Consider the following 26,152-nt stretch of genomic DNA (forward strand, 5'->3'; position numbering starts at 1 on the left):
TTGGAAGTCTACTGTGTTTTGTTTGTAAACTTTATTTGTAAACATGTTTCGCTCCCCTACCCAACTTAATGACGAAACGGCCTCACCTTAGGATATAATTCTAGGCGCCTTGGTTGAAGCTTGCAACCTGACACTTATTTGGCGTTTTTATCAGGTGTATGACACGATTATCGCTATCTCACTCTACCTACCGTCACCGCCTATCTCACTATCCCTCTGATGTAAAAGTTCATCATCGACATCACGATATGTCAGATGGTGGTAAATTGGTAATTCGCGATGGTGTCGACGTCTGGTGGCGACTTCAAATTAGGGCCATAATTTGTGCCCCAAACTCGTTGGTGTAATCTCTATCAGATTAGAAGACACGAAGCCGGTTTTTAAATTTTAAAATATGAATGAAAATTTTCATATCATGTTATTTAATTATTAGAAACACGTATTTCTGACTTTCATTCAACCATATGGTCATACAATTCCAACATTGTTGCTGATTTTTTTTCTTTATAATATAAAGTTGTATTCATAAACAATTTTGGTATGAGACTTTTTCCCCACCTGCAAACAAAAATGTTTTTAATTTAAACAGAATACTAATTTGATATGGGAAAGCTAATTTTCATTCATAATTTTAATTTTGAAAACGTTCACTCCGACTGAAAATCAGCTGTTCTTTGACGCTCCCCTAAACTAGTAAACGAAGCTCACTGCCGTCAACGCGGATCGCTGTTTTGAAGAAAACAAACACTTCTAACGTGTGAGATGTTGGCATCAAAAACATGGCGGGTGCCATACGGCTGGTTTTTATAGATTATGCCGGAATTACAATCATCTACAATGAGCGCGATTTTTTCTTCAATAACGATTTTTATCAGAGCAAAGCGCGAAATCACCCATGACAGTGCGAAAAAAGATAGAACTCTCCAAGCTTTGGCTGCGAAAATCGCGTTGCTTTGACAGGAGACACTACATACATCAGACAGGTGGAACAAGATATGTTAGCTGGGTGGAACGATATATCGAAATAAATGTTCAGCTCTATACATATGAAACGCTTCATCAAGTGAGAGCTGAGTCGATCACTTATTGCAAACTTATTATTACATAATTATTTTTATACATTTTTGTTAATTTTCGATTGAATTCGTTAGTTTTTCAATTATTAATTAGTAGGAATTTTATAGTTGCATTAACACTTCTATTTTTAATATGATTTTGATTTTGTTCCACCAATCTAGGACGATATTGTCCATAACAAATAATGGCAGTATGATTAGTGGGATGCAGGTTTGACGGACAGATAATGACAGATTATCGCGCGATATCGGGCACCATTGTGAAGAGCTACTCTGAAGAATATCGCGAGTGAGTATATCGCATGCGATTAAAAGCCTGCATTGTAAAGGAAGCATTATATTGCGCGTTTCATAAACCTCATAAAAAGGAACAAGTAATCCATCTGCAATATTTGAAAATGGTGTGATGAGTCTAATATAATTACGAGAAACATTGGGGGATTAAGAAACATCGTTATAGCGTTTTTCTATAAAACTTTAGATTCATTTCCACATAGTAATCTGTCCTGAAAAATGTACATTTTATATTCTTTTATTACTATAATCACGTTAAGCATAAGATATTGATTACGACTGTAACTCAGATTTTGTTACAGTCTTATATTTTTTTTACTAACTTTCTTTTATGAAAAAAGGGCTCCCAGCAAACATTAAATCGTATAACTAGCGTATATACAGCATCACACATTCAACATTTTGGGTGGTATATGATGCGTATAACTAACATATACATGCAAAAATGAAGGTGCTATACGTACATCGCAAATGCTTGCGATTTAGTTTGGGTTAATATATAATATTCATATTTGTTTCTTATACGACAATTGTTCTAATCAAATATACGATTTATTACTGACAGAAAAAAAAAATGTCCGTACATTTTGTGAGGTTATAATTACATTTTTCTTATAATTACATTTATAACCTCACGACTCAACATTTCAATTTAGATGCGATCGTCAATACATCATTTCTGGTTGTTGGTTTTACTTATTTAACCATGTCATTAATAGGAGTAAGTCATCCCAGTCAAACAAACCAAATTTAGTCCGTTTATTCGAAATAATAACCCAGGTAATTCATAGGAACGATGTCGATTCTAAAGAATTTTCGTTTCAATTGTTTGAGAATAATGTGTTCTCTCAATGAATTCAGGATGTAGTTTTATATAATTGGATACTATTTGTGAACCTTACGAGCCTAATAAACCAAGTCGCTTAGAGCATCCCCACCGGTTGCTACAAGCGTTAGTAATTTCACGACTTCAATTGTTGCTATTTTGGATAACAACCCATTTTCGTCATTGCTAGCATGGTTGCCATTTTACCACTTTTCTTCTTGTACCGGTGGTTATCAAACGAGGATGTTTGTTTTTGTTGTTATAATTGTTTCCTCCGAGTATTGAGAAACTCACGCATCGTCTAAAGAAAAGCAAAAATTTACTATTTTATAAAACAACTTAATCACAAACAACACAGAACGGAGAGAATCAAGACAAATTGTTGACGTTTGCTGCAAATAGCAGCATTGCGATGAAGTTAATACTGCGTTGCCAAATTTATTCGCGTTGACAGCGGAATGGTGTCGTCATCTGGATACGACAATAGTTTGTATGGGGCTAACTATTCTCTATCAAATTAGTCGGCATTATAATATAAAATTACCATTATAGTATAAAATTATCTTTAGACACAATTTTTGTATGATATTTTTTTACTACTTGCAAGCAACAGGGATTTTCATTTACATAGAGTACTAATATTGTTATGCCAACTCCCTCATTCCGTAGTACGAAGCTAAGAGCAACCCCACCAGTTGTTAAATTCGGTTGCTAAACACAATTAGGTACCCCTTCACTATAACTTGGCAACCACACCGGGAGTCGCTGTTCGGTTTAGTTAAATAACTACGCACCCCTAAAGTAGCAGCCGGTTCATATTTTTGGCGACCCAGTAGTTACTTCATCGCATGGTTGCTATTTGCAGAAAAAGTCAAAATTTTGTTTTGATTCTCTCCGTTCTGCGTTTTTTGTGATTAAGCTGTTTTATAAAATAATAATTTTTGCTTTTCTTTTTACGACGCGTGAGTTTCTCAAACCTTGGAGCAAACAATTATAATAACAAAAATAAATATCCTCGTTTGACAACCACTGGTGCGAAAAAGAAAGTAGTAAAATAGCAACCATCATAGCAACGACCGGTGCGAAAATGGTTTGCTATTGAAAACAGCAACGATTAAAGTTGTTAAATTACCAACGCTTAAAGCATCCCACCGGTGGGGATGTTCTAAATGCCGTCAATGCGGGTGGACCGGCTGCTACTTTGAGAATGCGTTGTTATTTTACTAACCAGAGTTGTAACTCCGGGTGTGGTTGCCAAGTTATGGTGGAGGTTTGCCTAATTTTGTCTAACAACCAAAATTCAGCAACTGATGGGGATGCTCTAACCACTCGTTCGCATGAGCATACACACATGCGGATTGTTGATGTTTATTCGGCTTTACAAGGCTGCCAAATTGTCTTACAAGTAATATCGAATTATGTAAAACTACGTTCAGAATTACCTGAGGGAACAAATTGTTGTCATATAATACAATTGTGATCGTTCCTATGAATTTCCTGTTTTTTTCAATAAACGAAAGTAAATGTTTTGTTTGTTTGATTGTGTAATATGATTTTATGGCCAGATTGCCAATTTGTGTTCCGCGTGTATTCCGACTTATTCCGTTTACGACACCTTTCCGATGAGTGTGTATTCCGTGTGTTTTCGTGTTGTTTTCGTTCAGTGTGGTTGCCGCTCTTTCGAAACGTCACCGGTGAAAAAAACCCAGATTGCATCATTCGTGTTCAGACAAGCCTACCTCGTGGACGGAAAATAAAACGTTTTAAAATTAAAAGTGTCAGTTCAATTATTCTTTGATATATTTGACCCCTTTACAATTGGGAAGACTTTCTTTTCTTTAAAAACATTTAAAAATGTCAATCAGGAATAACGTATTTCAAAGCATCTCTTTCGTTTTATATGAACGAGTAGGGCCCGAAATCTTCGAAGGTGGAAAATGATGACCGACTCTACTCTCAGTAGCTTTGCTTCGATTAGCCGTTAACAGAAAGTGAATTGACTATAAAATAAATTGACTAGCGTTGAGAGCGAGGATGACTGATGAATTATTTCACTCGATACTTAGGGCGATTACACATTATCCGGTTTCTGCCGGACCGGTTTCAAAAAGCGCCGCTGGGTTTGGACGGAAAACCGGACAACAATGTGAAAGAGACCTCGCGCTACACAAAACCGTACATCTCTCACAAACACATATATGCATTTGTTTATATGTGGATTTGACAGATAAACATCGCTGCAAATATTCGGTAGGATTTGATTGCATACGGAAAATATCGATAAAAACAAAACACGATAGCTGAAATATATTCCGGACAGTAATGCCTATTTTTTGAACAGTAGAGTTCCGGTCATCAACGAAACGATCGAGCTAGTGAAGAAAGCTATCATTCGTAGAATCAATAAAGTGAGTAACAGAATAGTATTTAGTATTTTTCAGAGATGGTGGTCATGTGCTGAGCCACACTTTTCACCTGGCGGATTTAAACGCTCGCGGGTTAAGCAAGCTGTTTTGGATTGTGATTTTGAATATACAACCATTCTAGGAATATTGTTTGAAAAACGAACAATATTTGGAAGCGCAGAGATCGCAACGGGCGCAGAGTATGTACTGAGTGTAAACAGAAACTGCCTACACGACAAGGTCTCTGGCGGAGCTAACGGGAAAAGAGTAAACCGTTTTAACACCTTGGTATTCTTGCCGATGGAACGGTCGTTGCGTAATTCAAAGCGTAAAAACCACATATCGCTGCTGCATTAGTTAAAAACTGTGAGAAATTTGAATCTAAAATTTGTTGGCTATTCACATAATTTATTTTAAGGATTTTTTCAGCGTCTAATTTCATCCTGATTGGTACTAATGAATAGGAACCAAATTATAGCATTGATGCTCTATAATCGTCATAGAAAAAGAAAACATTGCGAACGAAATGTCTGGGTGCACAATATTAATAAACAGAGAGAGAAGTTTGGCTTATTTCACACCTTGTTTGAGGATCTACGGAAGGATGAACATAAATTTTTCAACTATTTGCGGATGAATATTCACACGTTTGACGAACTACATGGAAAACTTAAAAATGCTCTTCAGCGCCAAAATACGCAGTTCAGGAACTGTATACAACCTATCGAGATGCTGGTAATAACGTTGAGGTAAATACAAATATTATTATGGAAGTTGAAAGAAAAAAAAACAACGAAAATTAACTTATTTGATAATTTAAAATACCGTCAATGGGGGTGAAATTGACGCAGGTAGTTTCGAAGTTTTTGTTGAATAACTATCTTAAATTAGAGTAAACCACAATTCTAATTACGTAGAAATGTTATCTAACGATGAACACTCGTAAGTGTTCAAAGAATTCTTGAATAATATTAATTTTTACTGACGATTAAATGAAAGTTGACTCAATTTCACCCTTTAGAAGGGATGACAATGGGTCAAAGTAGTGAAAGTTACTTTCCTTTCTATTAAGAATTGTGTTTAGGAATCAATTTCTCAATAACTTCAAGATAATTTAACAACATATAAGTGTCTTGAATGATTATTTAAGCTAGGAAAGTGTCAACCCACCTAGAAGTGCGATGGAAATATTTATATAGAGTCATTCCATGTCAAACCGGTATAGTGGTTCTCAGATTTTCGTGAAAAGTGGTTGTTCTGTTCTTTATCGCAAAACATTAGACCCGCATTTTTTATCATTAGGGTGATTATTTCCATTTTTCGGTTGCCCAAAAAATGACTTTTTTTTAATTAATAACTTTTGAACTACTGTACCAATTCGGATGATCTACATATCAAATTAAAAAGGTGACCATTTCCATTTTAGTATGGTCCGAAAGATATTTTTTTTCATTTCTTCCAAAAATTACTTTTTTTAAAAACTCATAACTTTTGAACTGCTGCGCCGATTCAGATGATCGACATATCAAAATAAAGCTCTCTTTCAGAAAAATACCATACCCACAGAAATTTTGGATTTTGGTATTGTAATTATTGATTGTATTTTTTTATAGTTTACATTATCTCGGGACCAAGGGCGCTATATTTTTTTATATTGACGTAGGACTACGTCTAACATTTCAATATAGGGGCCCATTTCAATATTACGGTTTGAAAAAGTGTTCAGTTTTTGAACGCTAATACCTCCTCAATTAATAAATGGATTTTGGTTCCAAATACACATATTGATTGGAAATATCCTCAGCAATTGTTTATATGCTACATATTACGATTTTTCAGCTCATATAAAGTTCAAATTGATGACAAATTGGAAGAAATAATTCCCTACTCTCCCATACATTTTGTCTGCGCTCTGGCAGCAAACAGCTATTTATTTCAAGCAACTACGGATACGGGCGAAACGTATGGACAAGGTGAAGGAGGGAGACAAAAAAGAGATTATAAATAAATATAGGCGGTATGATTTTTATTGCTAAGCCAACGGTAGTCCTACGAACGTACTTCTAGTATTTTCGTATATGTTTCTTCGTAAAACGAAGTGAGTTAGTAATTCCAATTATAGCGAATTCATTTAGGGTAAACTCAGTAATTATGGCAAGTGCCCAAACAGTCGTGATCCACTGGATTTGCTGGCTTTGATTTTTCTTCTGTATTTTAAAAACGAATCCCGAACATTCGTCCACATCCTTATTACATTTTTTTTTATATTTTTCTTTGCAGGTATCTTGCAAGCGGTTGCACTTTTACCGATCTACATTACAATTATCGAATCGGTATCTCGACAGCAAGTAAAATTGTGAAAAATGTTTGTGTGGCAATATGGACTGTATTGAGAGAGGAATGCATTCCAATACCAACATCAGAAATTTGGAGCTCAGTCGCGTCTGGCTTCGAAAACAACGCTAATTTCCCACATTGCATCGGAGCAGTCGATGGCAAACACATTCGCATTACTTGCCCGTCCAACTCTGGCTCAATGTACTTTAACTATAAAGAATTTAATTCTATAGTGTTAATGGCTGTAGCAGACTCAAATTATAAATTTGTTTATGTTGATGTGGGGAGTTATGGGAAGGACTGTGATTCCTCAATTTTCAAGCGTTCCAGTCTATGGCAGTCCATTCTAAACGAAACACTACAACTACCGGAAGAAAAACCTCTTCCAGGAACGAATGGTCCAAACATGTCATACTTTTTCGTCGGTGATGAAGCTTTCGGGTTACACAAGCATTTGCTGAGACCATTTGGAGGAACGCATCTAACAGTTGAAAAAAAAATTTTCAACTACCGTTTGTGCAGAGCAAGGAGATACGTTGAATGTACTTTTGGTATTCTGTCCAACAAGTGGCGAATACTTCATCGTCCGATTAACGTAGAACCGGATTTTGCAGTCACGATTGTGAATGCTTGCATTGTATTACATAATTTTGTAATTGAGAGAGAAGGGTGTAATAATATACATACGATGCCTATCACAACACTAGAAGATCTATCAAATGATAGAACCACAAGAGGAGGATTTGCTGCAAACACAATCAGAAACATATTCTGTGAATATTTCGTTTCCGACGTCGGAAGTGTACCGTGGCAATCATCAAAAATATAGTAATACATTGTAAAATAAAAAAAGTAAAAAAAAACTTTCTATGTTAAACGGTTTCATTCTAATAAAACATAATAATAATACAGATAATGTACTAAAAACTATAAAATAAATAGGCAGGTAGCAGTTAGTAGTTATCACACCCCTTCCTTTAATCTAGGACATTGATGAAACTAAAATAAAATCGTGGGGCACATGATGAAACTATTTGATATGGATCACGGAAATTCAACGTGCCCCACGATCTTATTTTAGTCTCATCAATGTCCTAGATTAAAGGAAGGGATGTAATAACTACTAACTGCTACTTGCCTATTTACTTTCTAGCTTTTAGTACATTATCTGTATTATTATTATGTTTTATCACAATGAAACCGTTTAAATTAATTTTTTTTACTTTCTTTTTATTTTCTAGTTTTTAGTACATTATCTGTATTATTAGTATATTTCTCTACAATAAAAACAGTCCAAAATTTGTTGGATTTTTGCTTATTTTTTTGAAATGTTTTCATGACGTATTGTATTCTATTAGATAAATCATTTCATTTGACGCCAATAATGATGAGATTGCAAAAATCCCATTTTGTGCCGGCGTCCTTTCTGAATATTTGTTGCTCATAATGTAGTTTATATATCATACTAGCTGACCCGGCAAACTTCGTCTCGCCCAAAATTTAGAATTAGAGAGGGGGAGGAGTGTATTCACCAAACGTTTCGTGCCCCGTAAAACCTTCACATGCTAAAGTTGGCTCCATTTGCTTGATTAGTTTTCGAGTTATGCAGAAATTTGTGTTTCATTTATATGACAGCCCATCCTTAGAGACCGGGAGGAGTGTCTAACCACCCTAGAAACATTTATTGCACCCTAAAACCTTCACATGTCAAATTTGGTTGCTGGATTAATTCTCGAGTAATGCAGAAATTTATATTTCATTTGTATGGCAGCCCCCTCTTGAAGAAGGGGGTGGAGAGTCTTACCACCATAGAATCATTCATTACACCCTTAAACCTCAATATGCTCAATTTGGTTTCATTTGCTTGATTAATTCTCGAGTAAAGCAGAAATTTGTGTTTCATTTGTATGGCAGAGAGAGAGAGAGAGAGTTTGAGACCCTTCCCCCCTAGAGAGGTGGGAGAGGTCTCAAACTATCACGAAAAAACCTTCCCCGGCCCCAAAAACCACTACATACCAATTTTCATATATATATATATATATATATATATATATATATATATATATATATATATATATATATATATATATATATATATATATATATATATATATATATATATATATATATACGTAACAAATTCTTAGCAGTCCCACTTGTGATTGGTATCAAAACCCTGGGCGGAACAGAAAACGGAAGAAAACTCTCATTCGAAACATTGAAAGACACCAAAACAAACTGCTACTAGCCGATAATAACTCGAATATCGTTCATCACATGATTACCAGCCAGATGGTATTTCTGATCGAGTTACACGCCGGACCCCGCTTTCGATCGGTGTCGAAATTTATGTCCAGCTGGTGGATGTTCGTTCAAATGTATGAATGTTAAATCAAAATACTCTATGAGTTAAAGGAACAGCAATGTACAAACGCAATGAATCAAACGTATGTTTGTATTTGCATAACTTTACTTAATGTGAGAAAAAATCGCTGTATTTCACTTTGCAAAAGAAAAGATGATTCCCGCGTGAAAACTTAAATGAAATAAATGTTTTAGTTTGTGTAATTCATTTTTTTAAGTTATTTTAATAAAAGAAAAATGTTAAAATAATAAAATTCTACCGTTCAGAATCCTAACATTTGGTGAGAAGTAAAATTGAATTGTAATTAGGTTTAGAACATCTCGATAATACTGCAATTTCATTTCCTGCCAAAATATCAGTTGAATACTTATCACTTTTAACGCTAGCATTATTTGAATAAAAATGCAGTTTATTAATATTCAATAATTCCATTATTTTTGCCTTTAACAATAATGCTTTCTTTATGTAGTGGATACTTGAAAAAGTAACACTTTTTCCCTCCTGATTATTGGATCTCTTACGACATTTTTATTGGATTTTTTTGACAACCAATTTAAACCTATCTGCATGACCCAGGTTTCGACATTGGGACGTAAAACGCACACCTAACATCGTTCTGTACCAGTAAAGAAAAACTGTTTCATTGATTTTTTTAGCGCTTGCATGAAATTCTGCTTGGTAATAATGAATCGCAAACAAATAATAGCATTGATACTCTATAATCGTCATCGGAAAAGAAAACAACGCAAACATAATGCCTTGGTGCAACTTATCAATGAACAGACAGAGAAGTTTGACTTTTTGGCTTTTTTACACCTAGTGAATTACACAAAAAAAAACTGAAGAATATACAACCAATCGAGATGCTGGTAATAACTTATAGGTAAATTGAAATACCAATATTATTATGGAAATTGAAGGGAAAAAAAACAACAAAATTAAACTCATAAATTAATTCATAGATTTATTATTAAAATTCTATACATGGTCAGTTTCGCTTGTATCAGAATCAACACTGTCTGCATCTGAGGATGCTATTGGAATTGGAAAATAAATTGAATTTTGGTTCTGAGAGAAGTCAATTAGTGAAGAATCCTGTACTTTTCTTTTTTCATTAATGTTTTCTATCAGTTTTAAACTTCCCAATTGAAACTGTAGGAAATCCTCATCATTGAATTTTTTAAGATGATGCATAAGGCTTTGTAAGAAAGCCATTTTACCACATGGCTTCTCTCCTTCTACTGCTTTCAAAATTCTCACTTCGAATTCATCAAGTGGCTTTCCTTTTGTTTTTTTTTTCTTCGTTTCCGATGAAGCAGACGCACTCGAGTTTTCTGTGAAGTCTTGCACATTCATGCTTTCTGCTTCTTCTCCATCCTGTGTCTGGATTGGTCCCATACTATCGACAGTGTCTCGTTCATCACACACTTTACACAAGAACTGTAGTTGATCACTATATATATATTTTTTATATTGCAATGCCCCAGATCCACTGGATTTGCTTGCTTTAATTTTTTTTCTGTATTTTAAGAACGAATCCCGCATATTCGTCCACTTCCTAATTACTTCTTTACCTAAAATGAAATAAAAGAGGTCAATTTATTATATTAGATGGTATTAGTTTTATATTTTTATTTTGCAGGTATCTTGTTTGCACATTTACCGTACAAGTACAATATAGAATCGGTATCTCGACGGCGAGTAAAATTGTGAATAATGTTTGTGTGGCAATATGGACTGTATTGAGAGAGAAATGCACTCCAATACCAACATCAGAAATTAGGAGCTCAGTCGCGTATGGTTTCGAAAACAACGGTAATTTCCCACATTGCATCGGAGCAATCGATGGCAAACACATTCGCCTTACCTGCCCGTTTGACTCTGACGCAATGTTCTTTAACTACAGTTGAACCCCGATTATACGCGGAATAGTCTGGCACGTCACCTCCGATAAGGAAAATCGCGGATAACGCGATAGCGGGCTAAAAATAAAGTGCCAACGCGAAAAAAATATATTTCAGAATGTTTTTTTAATGCAGAAATCAATAAACTATCCATCTGTGTATACCAAAGGACAGACAATGTGAAAGCCATGACAAAACAAAATATCAAGAGCATACCATTCACTGATAATTTTCGGAAAGCTCTATAGAATTACTGTAGAACTAGCTTCGGCGGATAATCGGGGTTCTACTGTATAAAGAATTTAATTCTATAGTGTCAATGGTAGTAGCAGACTCCGAACATTAGTTTGTTTATGTTGATGTGGGGGAGTTATGGAGAGGACTGATTTCTGAATTCCCAAGCGGAGCACTATTGAGGGCATTGTATCCAATAACAACTGTTGGTTATCTATTGATGGATGTTTATCACTCAATGAAAATGTTATACACCCACACCTCGCTCTACGGCCTAGATACGTTCCACGAAACTTGGCCGCAAAACGAAAAGCCGTGTAAGCAATCAATTATTCTAATACAAATTTACACAAATTCAATCGGATTGGTATAAATTTTCATTAGAATGATTCCTTATACGGCTCTTCGTTTTGCGGTTTAGTTTCGGGGTACCTATCTAGGCCGTAAAGCGAGATGTGGGTGTATAACATTTTCATTGAGTGATAAACATCCATCAATAGATAACCAACAGTTGTTATTGGATACAATGCCCTCAATAGTGCTCCGCTTGGGAATTCAGAAATCAGTCCTCTCCATAACTCCCCCACATCAACATAAACAAACTAATGTTCGGAGTCTGCTACTACCATTGACACTATAGAATTAAATTCTTTATACAGTAGAACCCCGTAAAGATATAATTTTACAATCCACTCACCAATCGAAATTTTGTCGCTGTCATTAAAAGCATGAAAGTCTGGAAATAATTCCGCGCAAACTTCCTGCCAAGCACTTTTCGTAGCATTCCTATCTTTGTATGAATCACTAAATTTGTCCCATAGCACAGACCGTTGCTGAACAAACGAAATTAAATTTTCGGCATCCATGTCGCTTGAATTTTTGAGAATAAATAAACAAACGCCAATAGCACACTCATATTGATACATGAGACGAAAAATTGTCTGAATCGTACCAATACTAACACACATGACAAGCATACTGTCAATTCGCCTAGGTGGCATTGAACTACGTGCTCCGCTTTTGGGGAATGATAATAATTATGGATTTCCTGGTGCAATAAGCCCGTATACAAAATAAAAATTATGAATGAAAATGAACTTTTTTTTAACAAATATGTTATTTTTGTAATAGAGTAACACGTTCTTTTGCAAGTAGTGAAAGAATTCTGAACAAAAATTGTGTTTGATAAAAATTGTATGTTATAATGAAGTGTTTTAGCGAAAATATCATTAAATTTATATAAAAATGGTTAAGTGAAAGTCAGTTTTACGTGTTTTAAGTAATCAAATAACATGTAGTATAAATTTTCATTAAAAATTTAAACAATATAAAACTGTCTTAAGTTCGGATAATCTTATAGTGTATGATTTGCTTTCCCAAACCGATGTCTCCACCAGACGTCGACACAATGCTACTGTCATGCTTGTCCGGTCACCGGACATTGCAGTCGCAGTAGACGGCTGCATCACGGGGCCGTAAAGAGGTTGGTACGGTCGAAATTTGCCATTTGGGAAATTTGCCGGTCCGGCTGAAACCGGATAATGTGTAATCGCCCTTATTCTGACTAACGCGGCTAATGAATACAAGTCTGCCTCTTCATTCAACTGACTTTAATCCACGCTTCCATTTCCCCCTAACGCTTATTACGCAATCTTATTTTTACGTCCATATAAAGTGAAACAAAAACTTGATTTCTGATGCAAAAAATATTACACCATCAATGGACAGTTTTTTTCTATCCACCGTGAACTCAAACCAACGAACGGTTGCAGTTCTCGCCAGCGGAAGACCGTGCAGGGTTCCGCAAATTACCCCGCGGTGTTGCACGAGTTCAGAGGAATAGAACGAGTAAAGAAAAGGTTTCCGGTTACCGGATGGAAACGTGGTAACAAAGGACGCCGCCACAACCAATTAGGAAGCTCCAGCATGAACTAAAGGTGAGTGCATGTAGAAGGGTGTGTATACGTATTGGTGTCGGGGTATGTGTGCATCCATATTGGTGACTACTGATGTGGGAACGATTTTAGCATGATGGCGGTTTGATATACAGCTCCATCATGCGAGTGTAGAAAACGCAACGGAAACAGTAGAAGAGAAACGAGTTCCCGTTACAAGGAGTTCATTTGATGCTGAAGCTGACCCCAGCTACTTCGGAGTGCGACTGCTTTATCCGTCGATTTCACTGCTGGTTGCCACTTGAACTGCCCAGGAGAAAATGGTTGGGAGTTAGGGCCTCCGCCTCCTCGGAATCCAGAGGAAGGTACGTCAACGGCCTTGAATTTACAATTCCTTCTGCTTCTATCGCTAAAGTGAGAAGACCTTCGTCGTCCAATCTCCGTCCCCCATTAGCTGCTTCCATTGCTGATTTGACAGAACGGACCATCCGTTCCCATGAGCCTCCCATGTGGGGAGCGCTCGGTGGGATGAATACCCATTTCGTGTTTGTATTGGTGAATGTTTCCTCCATCGCTCCGTTGATTTTCCGCATCTGCTTCTGCAGCACTCCGTCGGCCCCCCGGAAATTTGTTCCGTTGTCTGAGTGGATTTCCAAGGGTGACTCGCGACGGCTTACAAATCGACGCACGCTCATGATGCAGGATTCTGTCGAAAGACTATGAACAATTTCCAGGTGGACAGCACGAATCGTCAAGCATGTAAACAGTGCGATCCATCTTTTTGCGTTGCTTCGCCCGACTTTTACAAGAAGTGGCCCGAAGAGATCCAATCCGACGTAACTGAATGGTCGCGTAAAGCCGGGTTCAGACGGTGCGAGTAAGCATACGAGTCGATCTAGTCAGTTACTGCAGTGCAGCTACTCACACCGTGTGAACACATCATGCCAGTTAGTGTCATGTGTGATTCGGCGTGCGAGCTACTTCAAAGTTTTTTGAATTTACTCGCACTCGCATCCCTCAAAACGTCAAAAAACAGAATTTAGCGTTCGAATCAGGGATGCCAAATGTAAACAAATGTCTCTATTTTTAAGATATTTGAAAATATGCGAAGATATTTATAGACTTGAAAAATATTGGAAAAACAAATAAAACCCTAATAGTTTCTAAACGGAATCGTTGTTATTTTGTTTGGCACACTGGCGGGGCACGTTTTCTTATTGAGACAGTTTTATTGGGAATCTAAATATAAAATCATCATCGGGCACAATTTTCATTCAAAATTCACTCACAACTTGCAAAAAAAAGTATTGTTCTAAGAAACAGAATACATATTCGATTTGAAAAAAAGTATATTTTCATTCATTATTTTAGTTTTTGAGACGTATTTATTCCTCCGGCGAATCTACTATCATTTTCATTTCACAAATTGGTACACGAAGCTGCTGTCAACGCGAAGTAAATCAAATTTTGAAAAATCTTTTAGACTGCCATTTGTAGCACCACATACTTTCGGAATTAATTAAGCTATGGATGCTTTCGAGGTTCTAAAAAATAGCGACAATAATCTGATATATATTCCATATTCCAGAAGAAAGGCACATCATTTCTAGTTTCACTCATGAGTGTATATTGGCGTTGTATTTGTGGAGCAATTAAATCCAACAGTTTTTTCACTTTTTCAGGTGTTATTTCCAACACTGCTCTGTACTCTCGGGGATCATCATCGTGGAGTTACTCCAGTATTGTATTTGTTACTCCTTTTCTTTGCATCCAATTCCTGGCCCGAATCCTTTTTTCTTTCTGCTTTTTTCGGATAGTACCCTCAGTTCAAAGAAATTCAGCACAAAGTATTTGTAAACACGGCCAGCGTGTGTCTCGCGATAAAATTTAAAATTGTGTAATGATAAATTCAACTGAAAACCTAAGCCGAAAACAGCCAATAAATAAGTTGATTTCGGATCAATCATCTGTCAAATTCGGACCTGATTGCTGTTTCTGACTATTTGATGGACATTTGAAAAATCGTCTGGCATCTCTGGTAAACCCGTACTTAGTATCTAGTTTCTTGTCAGCAGCTCACATTGTGTGAACGGACAAGGCGAGTCAACCATTTGTCAAGCGAGTTCACCGGGTCAGTAGCTGCTCGTTGTGAAGTCAGCTACTAGCAACGTATAAATGGGCCTTAAATGACGCTAACCGAGCAAATGGAAGCGGAGCCATCCTTGGAACATGCGGCCGAGCGTTCTTGATTTTACACACTTGACATCTTCCAGTAACTGCTGCGAAGCCTCGGAATGCTATATTGCTGTCTAACCTCGTTGACTACGGTCTCAGGACTCCCGTGATGGTACTTCCTATGAAAGCAATCGACGATTAGATGGGTCAATCGATGCTTCCGCGGTAAAATAATCGGATACTTTGCATCACTTGCAACATTCTTCGCTGCTCCTATTCTGCTATCTACTCGTAGAATTCCCCACTCATCCAGCACCGGTGAGAACCGATAGATACTGCTATTCCTTTCTAGAGGAACTTGTGATTCAACTGGGAGCTGTAGATTTCGCGTCAGGATGATGAGCTCATTCGAGAAGGCTTCCCATTGGGCGGCGCGGATTGGATGAGGCTTCTCAGTTGTGGTTCCCTTAAGTTCGCCTTCGTACGAACTCTCCCAATGAACCGGTAGACGAACGCTGCTACACGTAGCGCCCGATTCCAATTGGAGAATCTATCCAGATCAAGTACTAATTGAATGTGGGAATTTGAATCTTCTTGGTGTACGTAAATCGATCGAATTTCTTCCTCAGCGATCACAACTTTTGGTGCAAAATTTACTGGCCATTGGTCCTCATTGCTCCACAATAGCTTCGAACCTTTAAAACATTCACTGTCTGGTCTGAGATCTGGTTCTTTTCCCCACTTCGTTGCTGCATCTGCTACGTTTTTTTGGACGGTACATATCTCCATTCATTCACGTTGGTTTCTGTCAGGATTTCCCCAATTCGTACTGCAACGAATTGCTTGTAACGGCGTTCGTGACAATTGATCCATGATAGCACAGTGCTCGAGTCCGACCAAAAAACTCTCCTGGTGATTTTTATTGAGTGGCCTCCCGTAACAAACTGCATCAATCGAACACCCAGAACGGCTGCTTGTAGTTCCAATCGTGGTATTGACATTGGCTTGATAGGCTGCCTTCGTTCTGGCAGCTACTAGCGAACATTCCACTTTCCCATGCTGATCCACGATCCGAAAGTATGCTACTGCAGCGTATGCTTCTTCACTCGCATCGACGAATACGTGTAGTTGAACGTTTTGATAGTTTTTTGCAGTTGCCCCCGAGAAGTAACAACGAGGGATTTGGAGACGCTGGACATCATCCAACAGCTGAACCCACTCTCGCCACCGCGCGTGACACGCCTCATTTATCTGTTGATCCCACTGGGTATCGGATCTCCAAATCGCCTGTAGAAGGACCTTTCCCTGCACTGTAAAAGTGGATAGTAAGCCAATGGGGTCGAACAGACTCATCAAACACTTAGAACCTGTCTTTTGGTAGGCGTAGTTCCTGTAGCTATCAGAGTTTGAATTTCCGGCTGCATCAATGTAGAAAACCCCAGATCTTCCTTAGGACGCCAGCGTAGCCCCAAAACACGTTCAATTTTGTCCGGATGCTGCATATCCAAGCAGCGCACTTCCGAATCCTCCTTCACACCGAGCCCGTTGAGCACTACGGCACTGTTCGACTGGAAATTACGTATATTGAATCCACCTCTGCTATGGATCAATCGTACCTCTTGAATCACTCTAGCTGTTTCTTCGATGCTTTCAAAACTCTCCAACAAATCATCAACGTAATGGTTTTTCATAATGCACTGCACAGCTCGGGGATACACTTCGGCGAATTCCATTGCATTTTTGTTCTTCACAAATTGAGCGGACGCTGGTGAACATGTTGATCCGAAGGTGGCGACATTAATCAGGAACACTTCAGGTGCTTCAAACGGGTTACTTCTCCACAGGAATCGCTGAGCATGACGGTCTACCTCTCGAATAAGAATTTGGTGAAACATCTCTGCTATGTCGGCGGAAACAGCCACCGTGAACTGCCGGAATCTGAACAATATAGCTGGCAGCGATGCTTATTGATCCGGACCCTTCAGGAGCATATCGTTCAAGGATACTCCACGAACCTTTGCTGCTGCATCCCATACCATTCGCAACTTTTCAGGTTTCTTCGAGTTGAAAACCACCCCAAGCGGCAAATACCACACCCGCCTAGTGTCACATTGCTGACGATCTTCCGCAGTAACTCGACGGATGTAACCTTTCGCCAAATATTCCTCAAGTTGTTTCGCCATTTTTATCTTCAGTTCCGGTTCCCGTTTCATGCGCCTTTCAAGACACTCCAGACGCTTCAGAGCCATTCTGTAACTGTCAGGTAGTGCAAAGTCTTCAAATCGCCACAAAAGACCGGTTTCATACCTATCGCCCACTCTTCTCGTTGTTTGCTCCAGTAGATCACATGCCCTTTTATCTTCATCCGACATTACCGGCTCGGCTGGTCTTGACCCGATGTCCTCCGTCGCGAAGAATTGTTTCACCATCTTATGCAGACTCTGATCCGATGAACAGTCACACGTGTGTACGTTTAAGGACGATGTATTTGTAGTTTTGCCTTGCCCTCCGTATATGCACCAGCCCAAGCGAGTCTTCACTGCAACTGGCTCATTGCCTTCGCCTTCCTTGATTCTCAGTGGAAGAGTTAACCGTATGTTGTCAATACCCACTAGTAATCGTGGAGCTGCTGTGTTATAGCTTTGTACCGGAATTCCTCGGAGATGTGGATATTTCTTCGACAGCCATTCAACATCCATGCTCTGGCTTGAAAGAGTCAGTTCCTTCACGGTTCGTACATTTCGTAACTCATAAGGACGTTGATTTCCTTGGGACAATGACAAGCATACTGTTCGGGATTCATTTTCTACACGAGACATATTTCCCGTCCACTTCAAGCACAACGGTTGCTCTACGCCATCTATTCCTAACTGTCGCACCAACCCATCCTCAATTAAAGTTACGGACGAGCCATCGTCCAGGAAAGCGAACGTGGTGATACTTCTTCCTCCTCCATGTACTGTCACAGGGATTATCCTGAAGTAGAGCGACGGTTGGATGCTTCGGTGTATGTGGTTCTCTGCTGTCGATGTTAGTGAACGTGGGAAATGTTTTCAAATTAGGTTCTTCACTGTTCTCCATATATTTCACCCACTCCATCTTCATGTGCACTGGCAACTTGACCACTAACTCGATCATCAAAGACGGGTTTGACAGATGAGCCTGTTGATTTGCAGCTTCAAGATGGTCGCATAGTGTTTGCACTGCCATCCCGAAGTCGATGAGAGATTCCAATTTCTCTGCTTTCGGCGTGGGGACGGAGTGGACCTTATCGATGAGCGCATTTATCAACAACTCCGGACGTCCGTACAATAAGCGGAGCGTTTCAACTATATGGGGGACTGATTCGGGAAGGAGAAGGCGACTGCGAACCGCCTCCAGGGCAAGACCTTTTAGAGAGCGTTGCAGTCTAATCAAATTTTCGGCGGGGCTATAGCCACACGCCAACGTTAAGGTCATAAAGTTACTGACATATACAGGCCAGTCTGCCGGATTCCCGGAAAAGGTTGGAAGGTCGCGGAGCATAACTTGTCTTGCCGCTAATTGCGAAGGCGAGGGAGTGAATAAGTTTATATTGGTCGGTATGTTTATATTTTCGATGGCACCGAAACCAAATTGCCTGGTTAGATGTTCAAGGTTTGCGATATCGTTTGCATTTGGTTCTCTGTTAGCATTTACTGGCGGTAAAGGTTGTTTGGTCTTACCTGGTCTTGGCTGTTTAGGGTGTAAAGTGTTACCTAACATGGGGGGGATAACTTCCTGTTTGTTTGGACTCAATTTGGGCGTTGAATTCCGTTGATTGATGGGCAAACGCTGTATTGACGTCTTCGGTAGTACTGGCTTCGGGATTATCTGCTTCGGGATCGCACCTCTTGCTTCAGCTGGATCGGAAATGATCGGCTTCATCTGTGCTGCTGCTCCTTCCTGTTCAGTAGGCAACGTGTCAACCCACTGTTGCGCTCCCTTCCTTCTCGCTCCGTCGCTGATACGGCTTCGAACGCTGGCATTTTATTCCTCCTCCATAACCTCCCCCAGACAGGCGTACTTCCGCTCGAGAAATTCCCGTTCTAAATTCTGCTGCTCCTTGAGCTGTCGCGTTTTCATCTCCTGCTCTTCCTGCAGCTTCTTCATCACCAACGACGGCCGCTTTGACTTCGATGTGGATCCTGATTTCATAGACACGGCGTCGCTTGCGACAGGAACCACACAATTGCTGCAACTCCACGAACGATCCTCCACCGAGTTTGTAACCCCGGCACATGTCATGTGATACCAATCGTTGCATTGGTCGCACTGCACCATGTTGTCGGCGGAATCCGGACGGTCGCATTTTTCGCAGTTGCTTTCTCCTGCCAATGTGTTTCGTTCGGGTCCATGATACGACGAAATTCTTGAAGAAATTGTTTCTACCGGAAAGCTTCTTTTTCGGTTCGACCGTTTCTATTTAGCAGGCACAGGTTATGTTCAGAACGTGGCAAGCTTCAAGCTGCGAAAGTTTATTTTCCGTTGTAATTGGTTAATAAAGAATATTTTAATTCAACTTACAATTTCGGTCTCCAAATTATGTTTAGTAGAACAATTTCAGATTTAGATTATAGTTAAATGATTAATTTGTTGTAAAACTTCAAGGAACTATTCAACGGCGCGTTCTTCTCCTTCGTTGCTCGTTGATAAAATGACGTGGAACAACTGTCACTGTCACGAGTTCTTGTAATCTCCACCGTTTCCGTTTTTACTGGCGCTGCGGACTCTGTGGCAGTGTGTCCAGTTCGCAACAATATTAGCGATGGCGATTTGTGAGGCTAAATATTTTCCATCATTTGTTTTTTCTATGTATATTATAAATCATATAACCGTATGACAATTGTCGTTTAAGGTGCATATGTAAATCGTATATTCATCCAAACCAATTCGCAAGCATTTGCCATGTATGTATATTACCTCCATTTTTATTTTTATGCTAGTTAGGTGACCGTTATGGATTACGTTATGTTTTTGCATGTTGATTTTGAATATCTTTGAAAAAGCTTTTGTTTTTCGAAAACTACAAAAACTTCTACGAAAATTTCTACAAAGAGATCTTCAGCATGGAAAACACAGCTTCACTAAACAAAAAATGCACGTTTTTGTTTAGAAACAATTATATTTTTGTTCATTTTTCGTAAAATTTTAAAAAGTCTGCAAATGTAATAAAAAAACGTTTTCGGGTTCACGAATGAGGTTGTTTGCTGGTATAATCTAAGGAATCGAAATTCCCTAGATGCTTGCTATGAAGGCAAGACTTTTCGCTCGTCCTCTCTCGAGCACTTCGTGATTAATCTAGGGAACTTATTTCCCTAGATGTAGGCAATTGAGGCCTAAGAATCACGGGTCCAAATCTTTGCTAAGCCAGGGAACCTATTTCCCTGGACTTGTTTTTTGTCTCTTACGGGCTAAGCCCCTTCCAAGTTCCCGTAATCACGAATACGTTTCAGAATCAGACGGCTCCAGATTGGTCCGTCCGAGTGAAACTCGTAACTACTTTCGGATGGGAAAATTGGGAATGTTTTTTATACCTTTTTGGTTGAGCTCCTTCCTTGTTAGGAGCTCTGGCCTTGGGTGCGTGGCGCCTGGTTGCCAACGCTGGTGAATGGTTTCGGATTTAAGGAATCACCAATCTGCTAATTTGAAAAATGAACTTAACCTTTATTTTTGGACTTTGAATTGAACTAATTTGAATTGAGAGATGAACCGTTTGGTTTGATTTTTAGAATTGGACTAACTTACTTCTTCCTCACTTAAACTATATATACATGTTTTTTAAGGGAGAGAACAATCTCCCTTTCCTATTCTCACAGATAACCAACCACGTGGTTATCTGCCTCCGAATTTCTCAGCGTGGGATTTTTCCCAGCTGTTTCCTATTCAGATAACCGAAACATATCGGTTATCTGTGTTTACCGCATGGAACCTTTTCCACTTGTTTGCGGTCCTATGCGTCTCCCGTCATTCGCGCTTATCTTTGGTGCGCCGAAGAGGACGGGACCTGAACAAATTAGTGCGCTTTGCGCATGTTTACGCCTGTCGTAAAACATATGCCTGATTATTTTTCCCTAAGTTGTTCTAGCTTATTGGCGTGTACGCCCTTGTTCATAATTAGGATGTCAACAAACATCGTGATAATAATTTACCCGCCTATTTCGTGCGGTCCTAATCTAATCTACCAGCGTGGAAATTTCTGTTTTCTCTTCCTCCACTACGCCACCGCGTAGGGTCCCAAACAAACATATGCTCTAATTTGCGTGCGTCATAAATGCCGCTTATCGCTTAAACGCATTCGTTCAGCGTCCTATTTGGTCTTCGGCCCTTCGCTCTCACGCGGTAAGGCGCGAGACCATGCGGTTAGCAATTAGGTTTTGACTCCCACATGGGAATCTAAATAAACGCTGTGGTTTACACGCCTTTTCCTTTTTTGGCCCTTCGCACATTTCATGCGATAAGGCACAAACCTAACTTGGCTAATTGCCGTCAGTAAATATTTATTTTTGTCTGGCTCCCTATCTGGGCCGCACTTGATCAAACTAGCACCCCTTGGGTGGCCCAGTGCTCTCGCTTGGGTCTTATCTAAACATAACTCATAAGGCTCGGATGGAAACATCTGGCACGCTTATCTTGTTGGAAGCTAAAGACGGAAAGAGAAACAGTCCCTTTTCGCTGGTATTGATTTTTATTTGCGCCTGTTGCGCTTATCTCATACAGACCCAGGCTGAGTCAAAACATATGCTCGCCTGAATCTGTTTACAAATAAATTTGTTCTTTTAATTACGCCAAATGCGCTACGAAATCAAAATTTACATTGCGCCTGGAAGCGCTCCTATCATTCAATTTTACTGGGTCCGTAACAGCTGGTGTGCATTATATAGTCTGATTCGTTTATATTTGTGATGACAAATGTAAATTACCGACGTCTGGTGGCGATATTAGCGCTTGGGAGATAAATTATTCTCTATCAGATCAGAAGGACCAAGTGCGGTGAAAAATTATATAATTTTGAATGAAAATATCTACTTCATGTCGTTTGATTACCTGAAATATGTAGTCCTGATACTTAATTAACGATTTGTCGATGCATTTCCTGTTTTTTCTACCATTATAATATAAAAACATCATCAGACACAGTTTTCGTTTAATATGTTTTGACAATACATAAAATACATATTCAATACGTAGAAGTAAATTTTCATTCATGATTTTTTATTTCAAAAGCAGTTTGCTGCGCCAACTGTGATAGAATGAATAAAAGTCGGAAGTTAAATTTGTGCACGAAGCATTTTGCATACAGCAACGAATGTGCTGTTTATAAAAAACTGGTTGCTAGAAAACGACAGCTGCTTGAACGAAACCAATAGCAACTAATGGTTACGGAAGATTATCATCCAGTAATCTATCTAAATTGTGGTGGATTATCTACAAATTTCGTTGAAGTTCGTCTTCTTGTAGAAACCCTGAAACCAAAACTGGTTATGATCAATGAAACACACGTCACTGAAACCATAGGAGATGATCATTTCCAGATCAATGGATACAAAATAATAAGTTGCTACTCGGACTCAAGACATACTGGTGGTGTCATGATGTACGTCCATTCTAGTTTGAGACATCGACTAATCTTCAGAGAGCAAGCCGACAAAAACTGGATCGTGGCGATTGAGATCCTGAATGGTATGAAGCCCGGTCATTATGGAGTCTTATATCATTCACCGGGAGCAAGCGATTCGATATTTCAGCGAATTTTGGAGGATTCGTGGTTGGAAGAAATCGTTGATCTGTCCAAATTCACACTACTTGCTGGCGATTTCAACATCAACTGGTTCAATTCACGAGATGCTTCCCAGTTAAAGCTTGTGGCTGAAGCGCAAGGACTCATGCAACTAGTCCAACAATGCACACGTATAACCCGTACTAGTCAAACATTAATTGACCTAATATTCTCGAACTGTGATATCAATGTTTGTGTTGTACCGGATTTTAAGATATCTGACCACGAAACTTTGTGTGTGTCTCTTGACGGTAGCTTGGACAAAGTTGATGAAACTGACGTGAAAATTAAGTGTTGAAAAAACTATAGCCGTACTGCCCTTTTGAATTTATTAAGGGAAAAATTGTCAGAAGTAGTGAGTTTAAACAACTTCCATGAGAAAGCTAGCGGCTTCATTGAAGTAATGAAAATATGTGTTAATCAACTAGTGGTTGTCAAGTTTGTTAAATTGAAAAACACAAACAAGTGGTACACCGTAGAGTTACAGCGAATGAAGCGAAAACGAGATGCTACATATAGAAAATTCCTCCAACAACGCTCTGACCAAGCTTGGCAAACATACAAAGTCCACCGGAACGAATATGCATGTACACTGAAGAGAACAAGGCATGAATACGTGCAGCAATCGATAGAAGTAAACAAACATAACACCAAAGAGCTATGGAAGATCTTGAAAAAAATGATCAAACCTAAGCTAGTCCACCCTCAAGCTATTAACTTTAATGGAGAAGAAGTGAGTGATGAGCAGGTCATTGCTGAAAAGTTCAACGAATACTTTGTGAGTAGCATCGAGGATATCAGTGACTCAATAGATGAGGTAGACGAACCATTAGAACTGACAGAAAATTTCACTGGTAGTAAGCTGTCGAAGTTTCAATCAATCACTCTTGAAAAACTCAAAACGGTGGTTTGGTCGCTGGAGGAAAAATCAGGATCTGATGAAATCAATTCCAGAATCTTGAAAGATGCATTTGAAGCTATTGAAGTACCCCTGTTAAATATTATAAACGACTCTTTGGCCACTGGAAATGTACCTGACTCGAGAAGGTGAATGGAACAGTGAAAGCAGAAGAACATCGCCCGATAAACATGCTTCCAGTGTACGAGAAAGTGTTGGAGCTAATCGTCAAGGAACAGTTGCTGGAATACATTGTAGTAAACGACCTTCTAGTTCCTGAACAATCTGTATACCGTGAGAAACATTCTTGTGAAAGTGCTTTAAACCTAGTCCTTGTAAAATGGAAGGAGACCTTCGAGAAGAAGCAAAATGTGATTGCGGTGTTTTTAGACTTGAAAAGGGCTTTTGAGACGATATCGAGAAGAAAACTACTGAACACTCTTACAAAGCATGGTATTACTGACACTGTTCTACAATGGTTTGTATCCTACCTTGACAGTCGAACTCAAAGGACCAAGTACAATTCTGTGATATCCAATACCAAAGAGACAAATATTGGTGTGCCTCAAGGCAGTGTGTTAGGTCCTATTTTGTTTATTTTATATATTAACGACTTAAAGAGAATACTAAAGCACTGTGATATAAATCTATTTGCCGACGATACTGTGATATACATTTCTTCCGACAATGCTATTGCTGCTACTGAAAAATTGAACTGTGATCTTTCAAACTTGGCCAAATGGCTGAAATTTAAGAAATTGAAGCTGAACATTGACAAAACAAAATACATGTTAATTAGCAATAAGTCAGTGTATAGTGAAAGTGTGAATGTGACGATTGATAATCGTTTGTTAGAACGTGTTTGTGAAATTAAATACTTAGGTGTTATAATAGATGATAAACTAAGCTTCAAAAGCCATATTGACCACACAGTGAAAAAGATTGCGAAGAAGTTTGGAGTTCTCTGTCGACTAAAGAAAGATTTATCGCAGTGGAGTTTGATTCACTTGTACAAAGCCCTGATATCACCGCACATAGATTTCTGCCCATCAATCTTGTATCTCGCCAATGATCAGCAAATGCGTCGCCTCCAGAAAATCCAAAACAAGATCATGCGTATAATCCTGCAATGCGATCGAAGGACTCCCGTTCTGTTGATGCTTCGAACACTCCAATGGCTCTCAGTAAAGCAACGCGTGACGTATCTCACGCTACTACTGATACACAAAATTGCAAAAGGTTTAGCTCCAGCATACTTGACGTCCAGGATAATAAGAGGAAGGGACATCTACCGATATAGTACAAGATCTGCTAATAACATCCGTACGGCATCGTTTCTGCTAGCAAGCACTCAGAATTCACTGTTCTACAAAGGGATAAGGCTTTATAATATGCTACCGGTACAAATGAAAGAAGCTAGTGTGAATGAGTTCAAACGGAATTGTGTGACATTTGTCAGAACTAATGTGGCTTTGTAAATAAGTGGTTGTGTTTGCGTTTGAACTGTTTTGTTGAAATGTAAAAATATGATGATGCAGCAAAAAAAAAAAAAAAAAAAAAAAAAGGTTTTGATGGACGTACATGGGAATCAAAGACAATGCAAGGACATTAGCTTTCAAAGAAATTAATTTAAAATTATCTTTTTAGATAAATTTGCCCAAACATATAAATTTCCATGTACGGGGTAAGTGGAGGGCCATCATATAAAAAAAAAAATATATAAAAATCGTGTTTATCCCACTAGAACATCCATAATTATTTTCGCCTTTCAATGAAAGCACACGAAGCTTAATGCTTAATACTCTTCAAAATCAGAATCCGAATTTGATTACGATTCCAATAATACAAAAGCAAAAGCAGCAGGTTTTCCATTTTCATATTCTTTATCTTTAGGTTTTCCAAAACAATACTCGGAACTCTACAGTTCATTATAGTTGGATTTGTG

The 26,152-nt window shown here is 38.7% G+C and overlaps 1 protein-coding gene across 1 annotated transcript; it reads right to left on the reverse strand.

The window, feature by feature from the left end:
* Positions 1-10,281: 10,281 nt before the first annotated feature.
* LOC129766540 (uncharacterized) lies at positions 10,282-12,317 on the reverse strand. The gene is made up of 3 exons (XM_055767112.1): positions 12,139-12,317; positions 11,171-11,285; positions 10,282-10,877 (listed from the first exon to the last, which is right to left on the reverse strand). Exons 1-3 carry the CDS (start codon positions 12,223-12,225, stop codon positions 10,282-10,284), a joined length of 798 nt encoding a protein of 265 aa, XP_055623087.1. The 5' UTR covers positions 12,226-12,317.
* Between the last annotated feature and the right edge of the window lie 13,835 nt (positions 12,318-26,152).

The sequence above is a fragment of the Toxorhynchites rutilus genome, chromosome 2, assembly GCF_029784135.1.
Source record: "Toxorhynchites rutilus septentrionalis strain SRP chromosome 2, ASM2978413v1, whole genome shotgun sequence".
Lineage (NCBI taxonomy): Eukaryota > Metazoa > Arthropoda > Insecta > Diptera > Culicidae > Toxorhynchites > Toxorhynchites rutilus.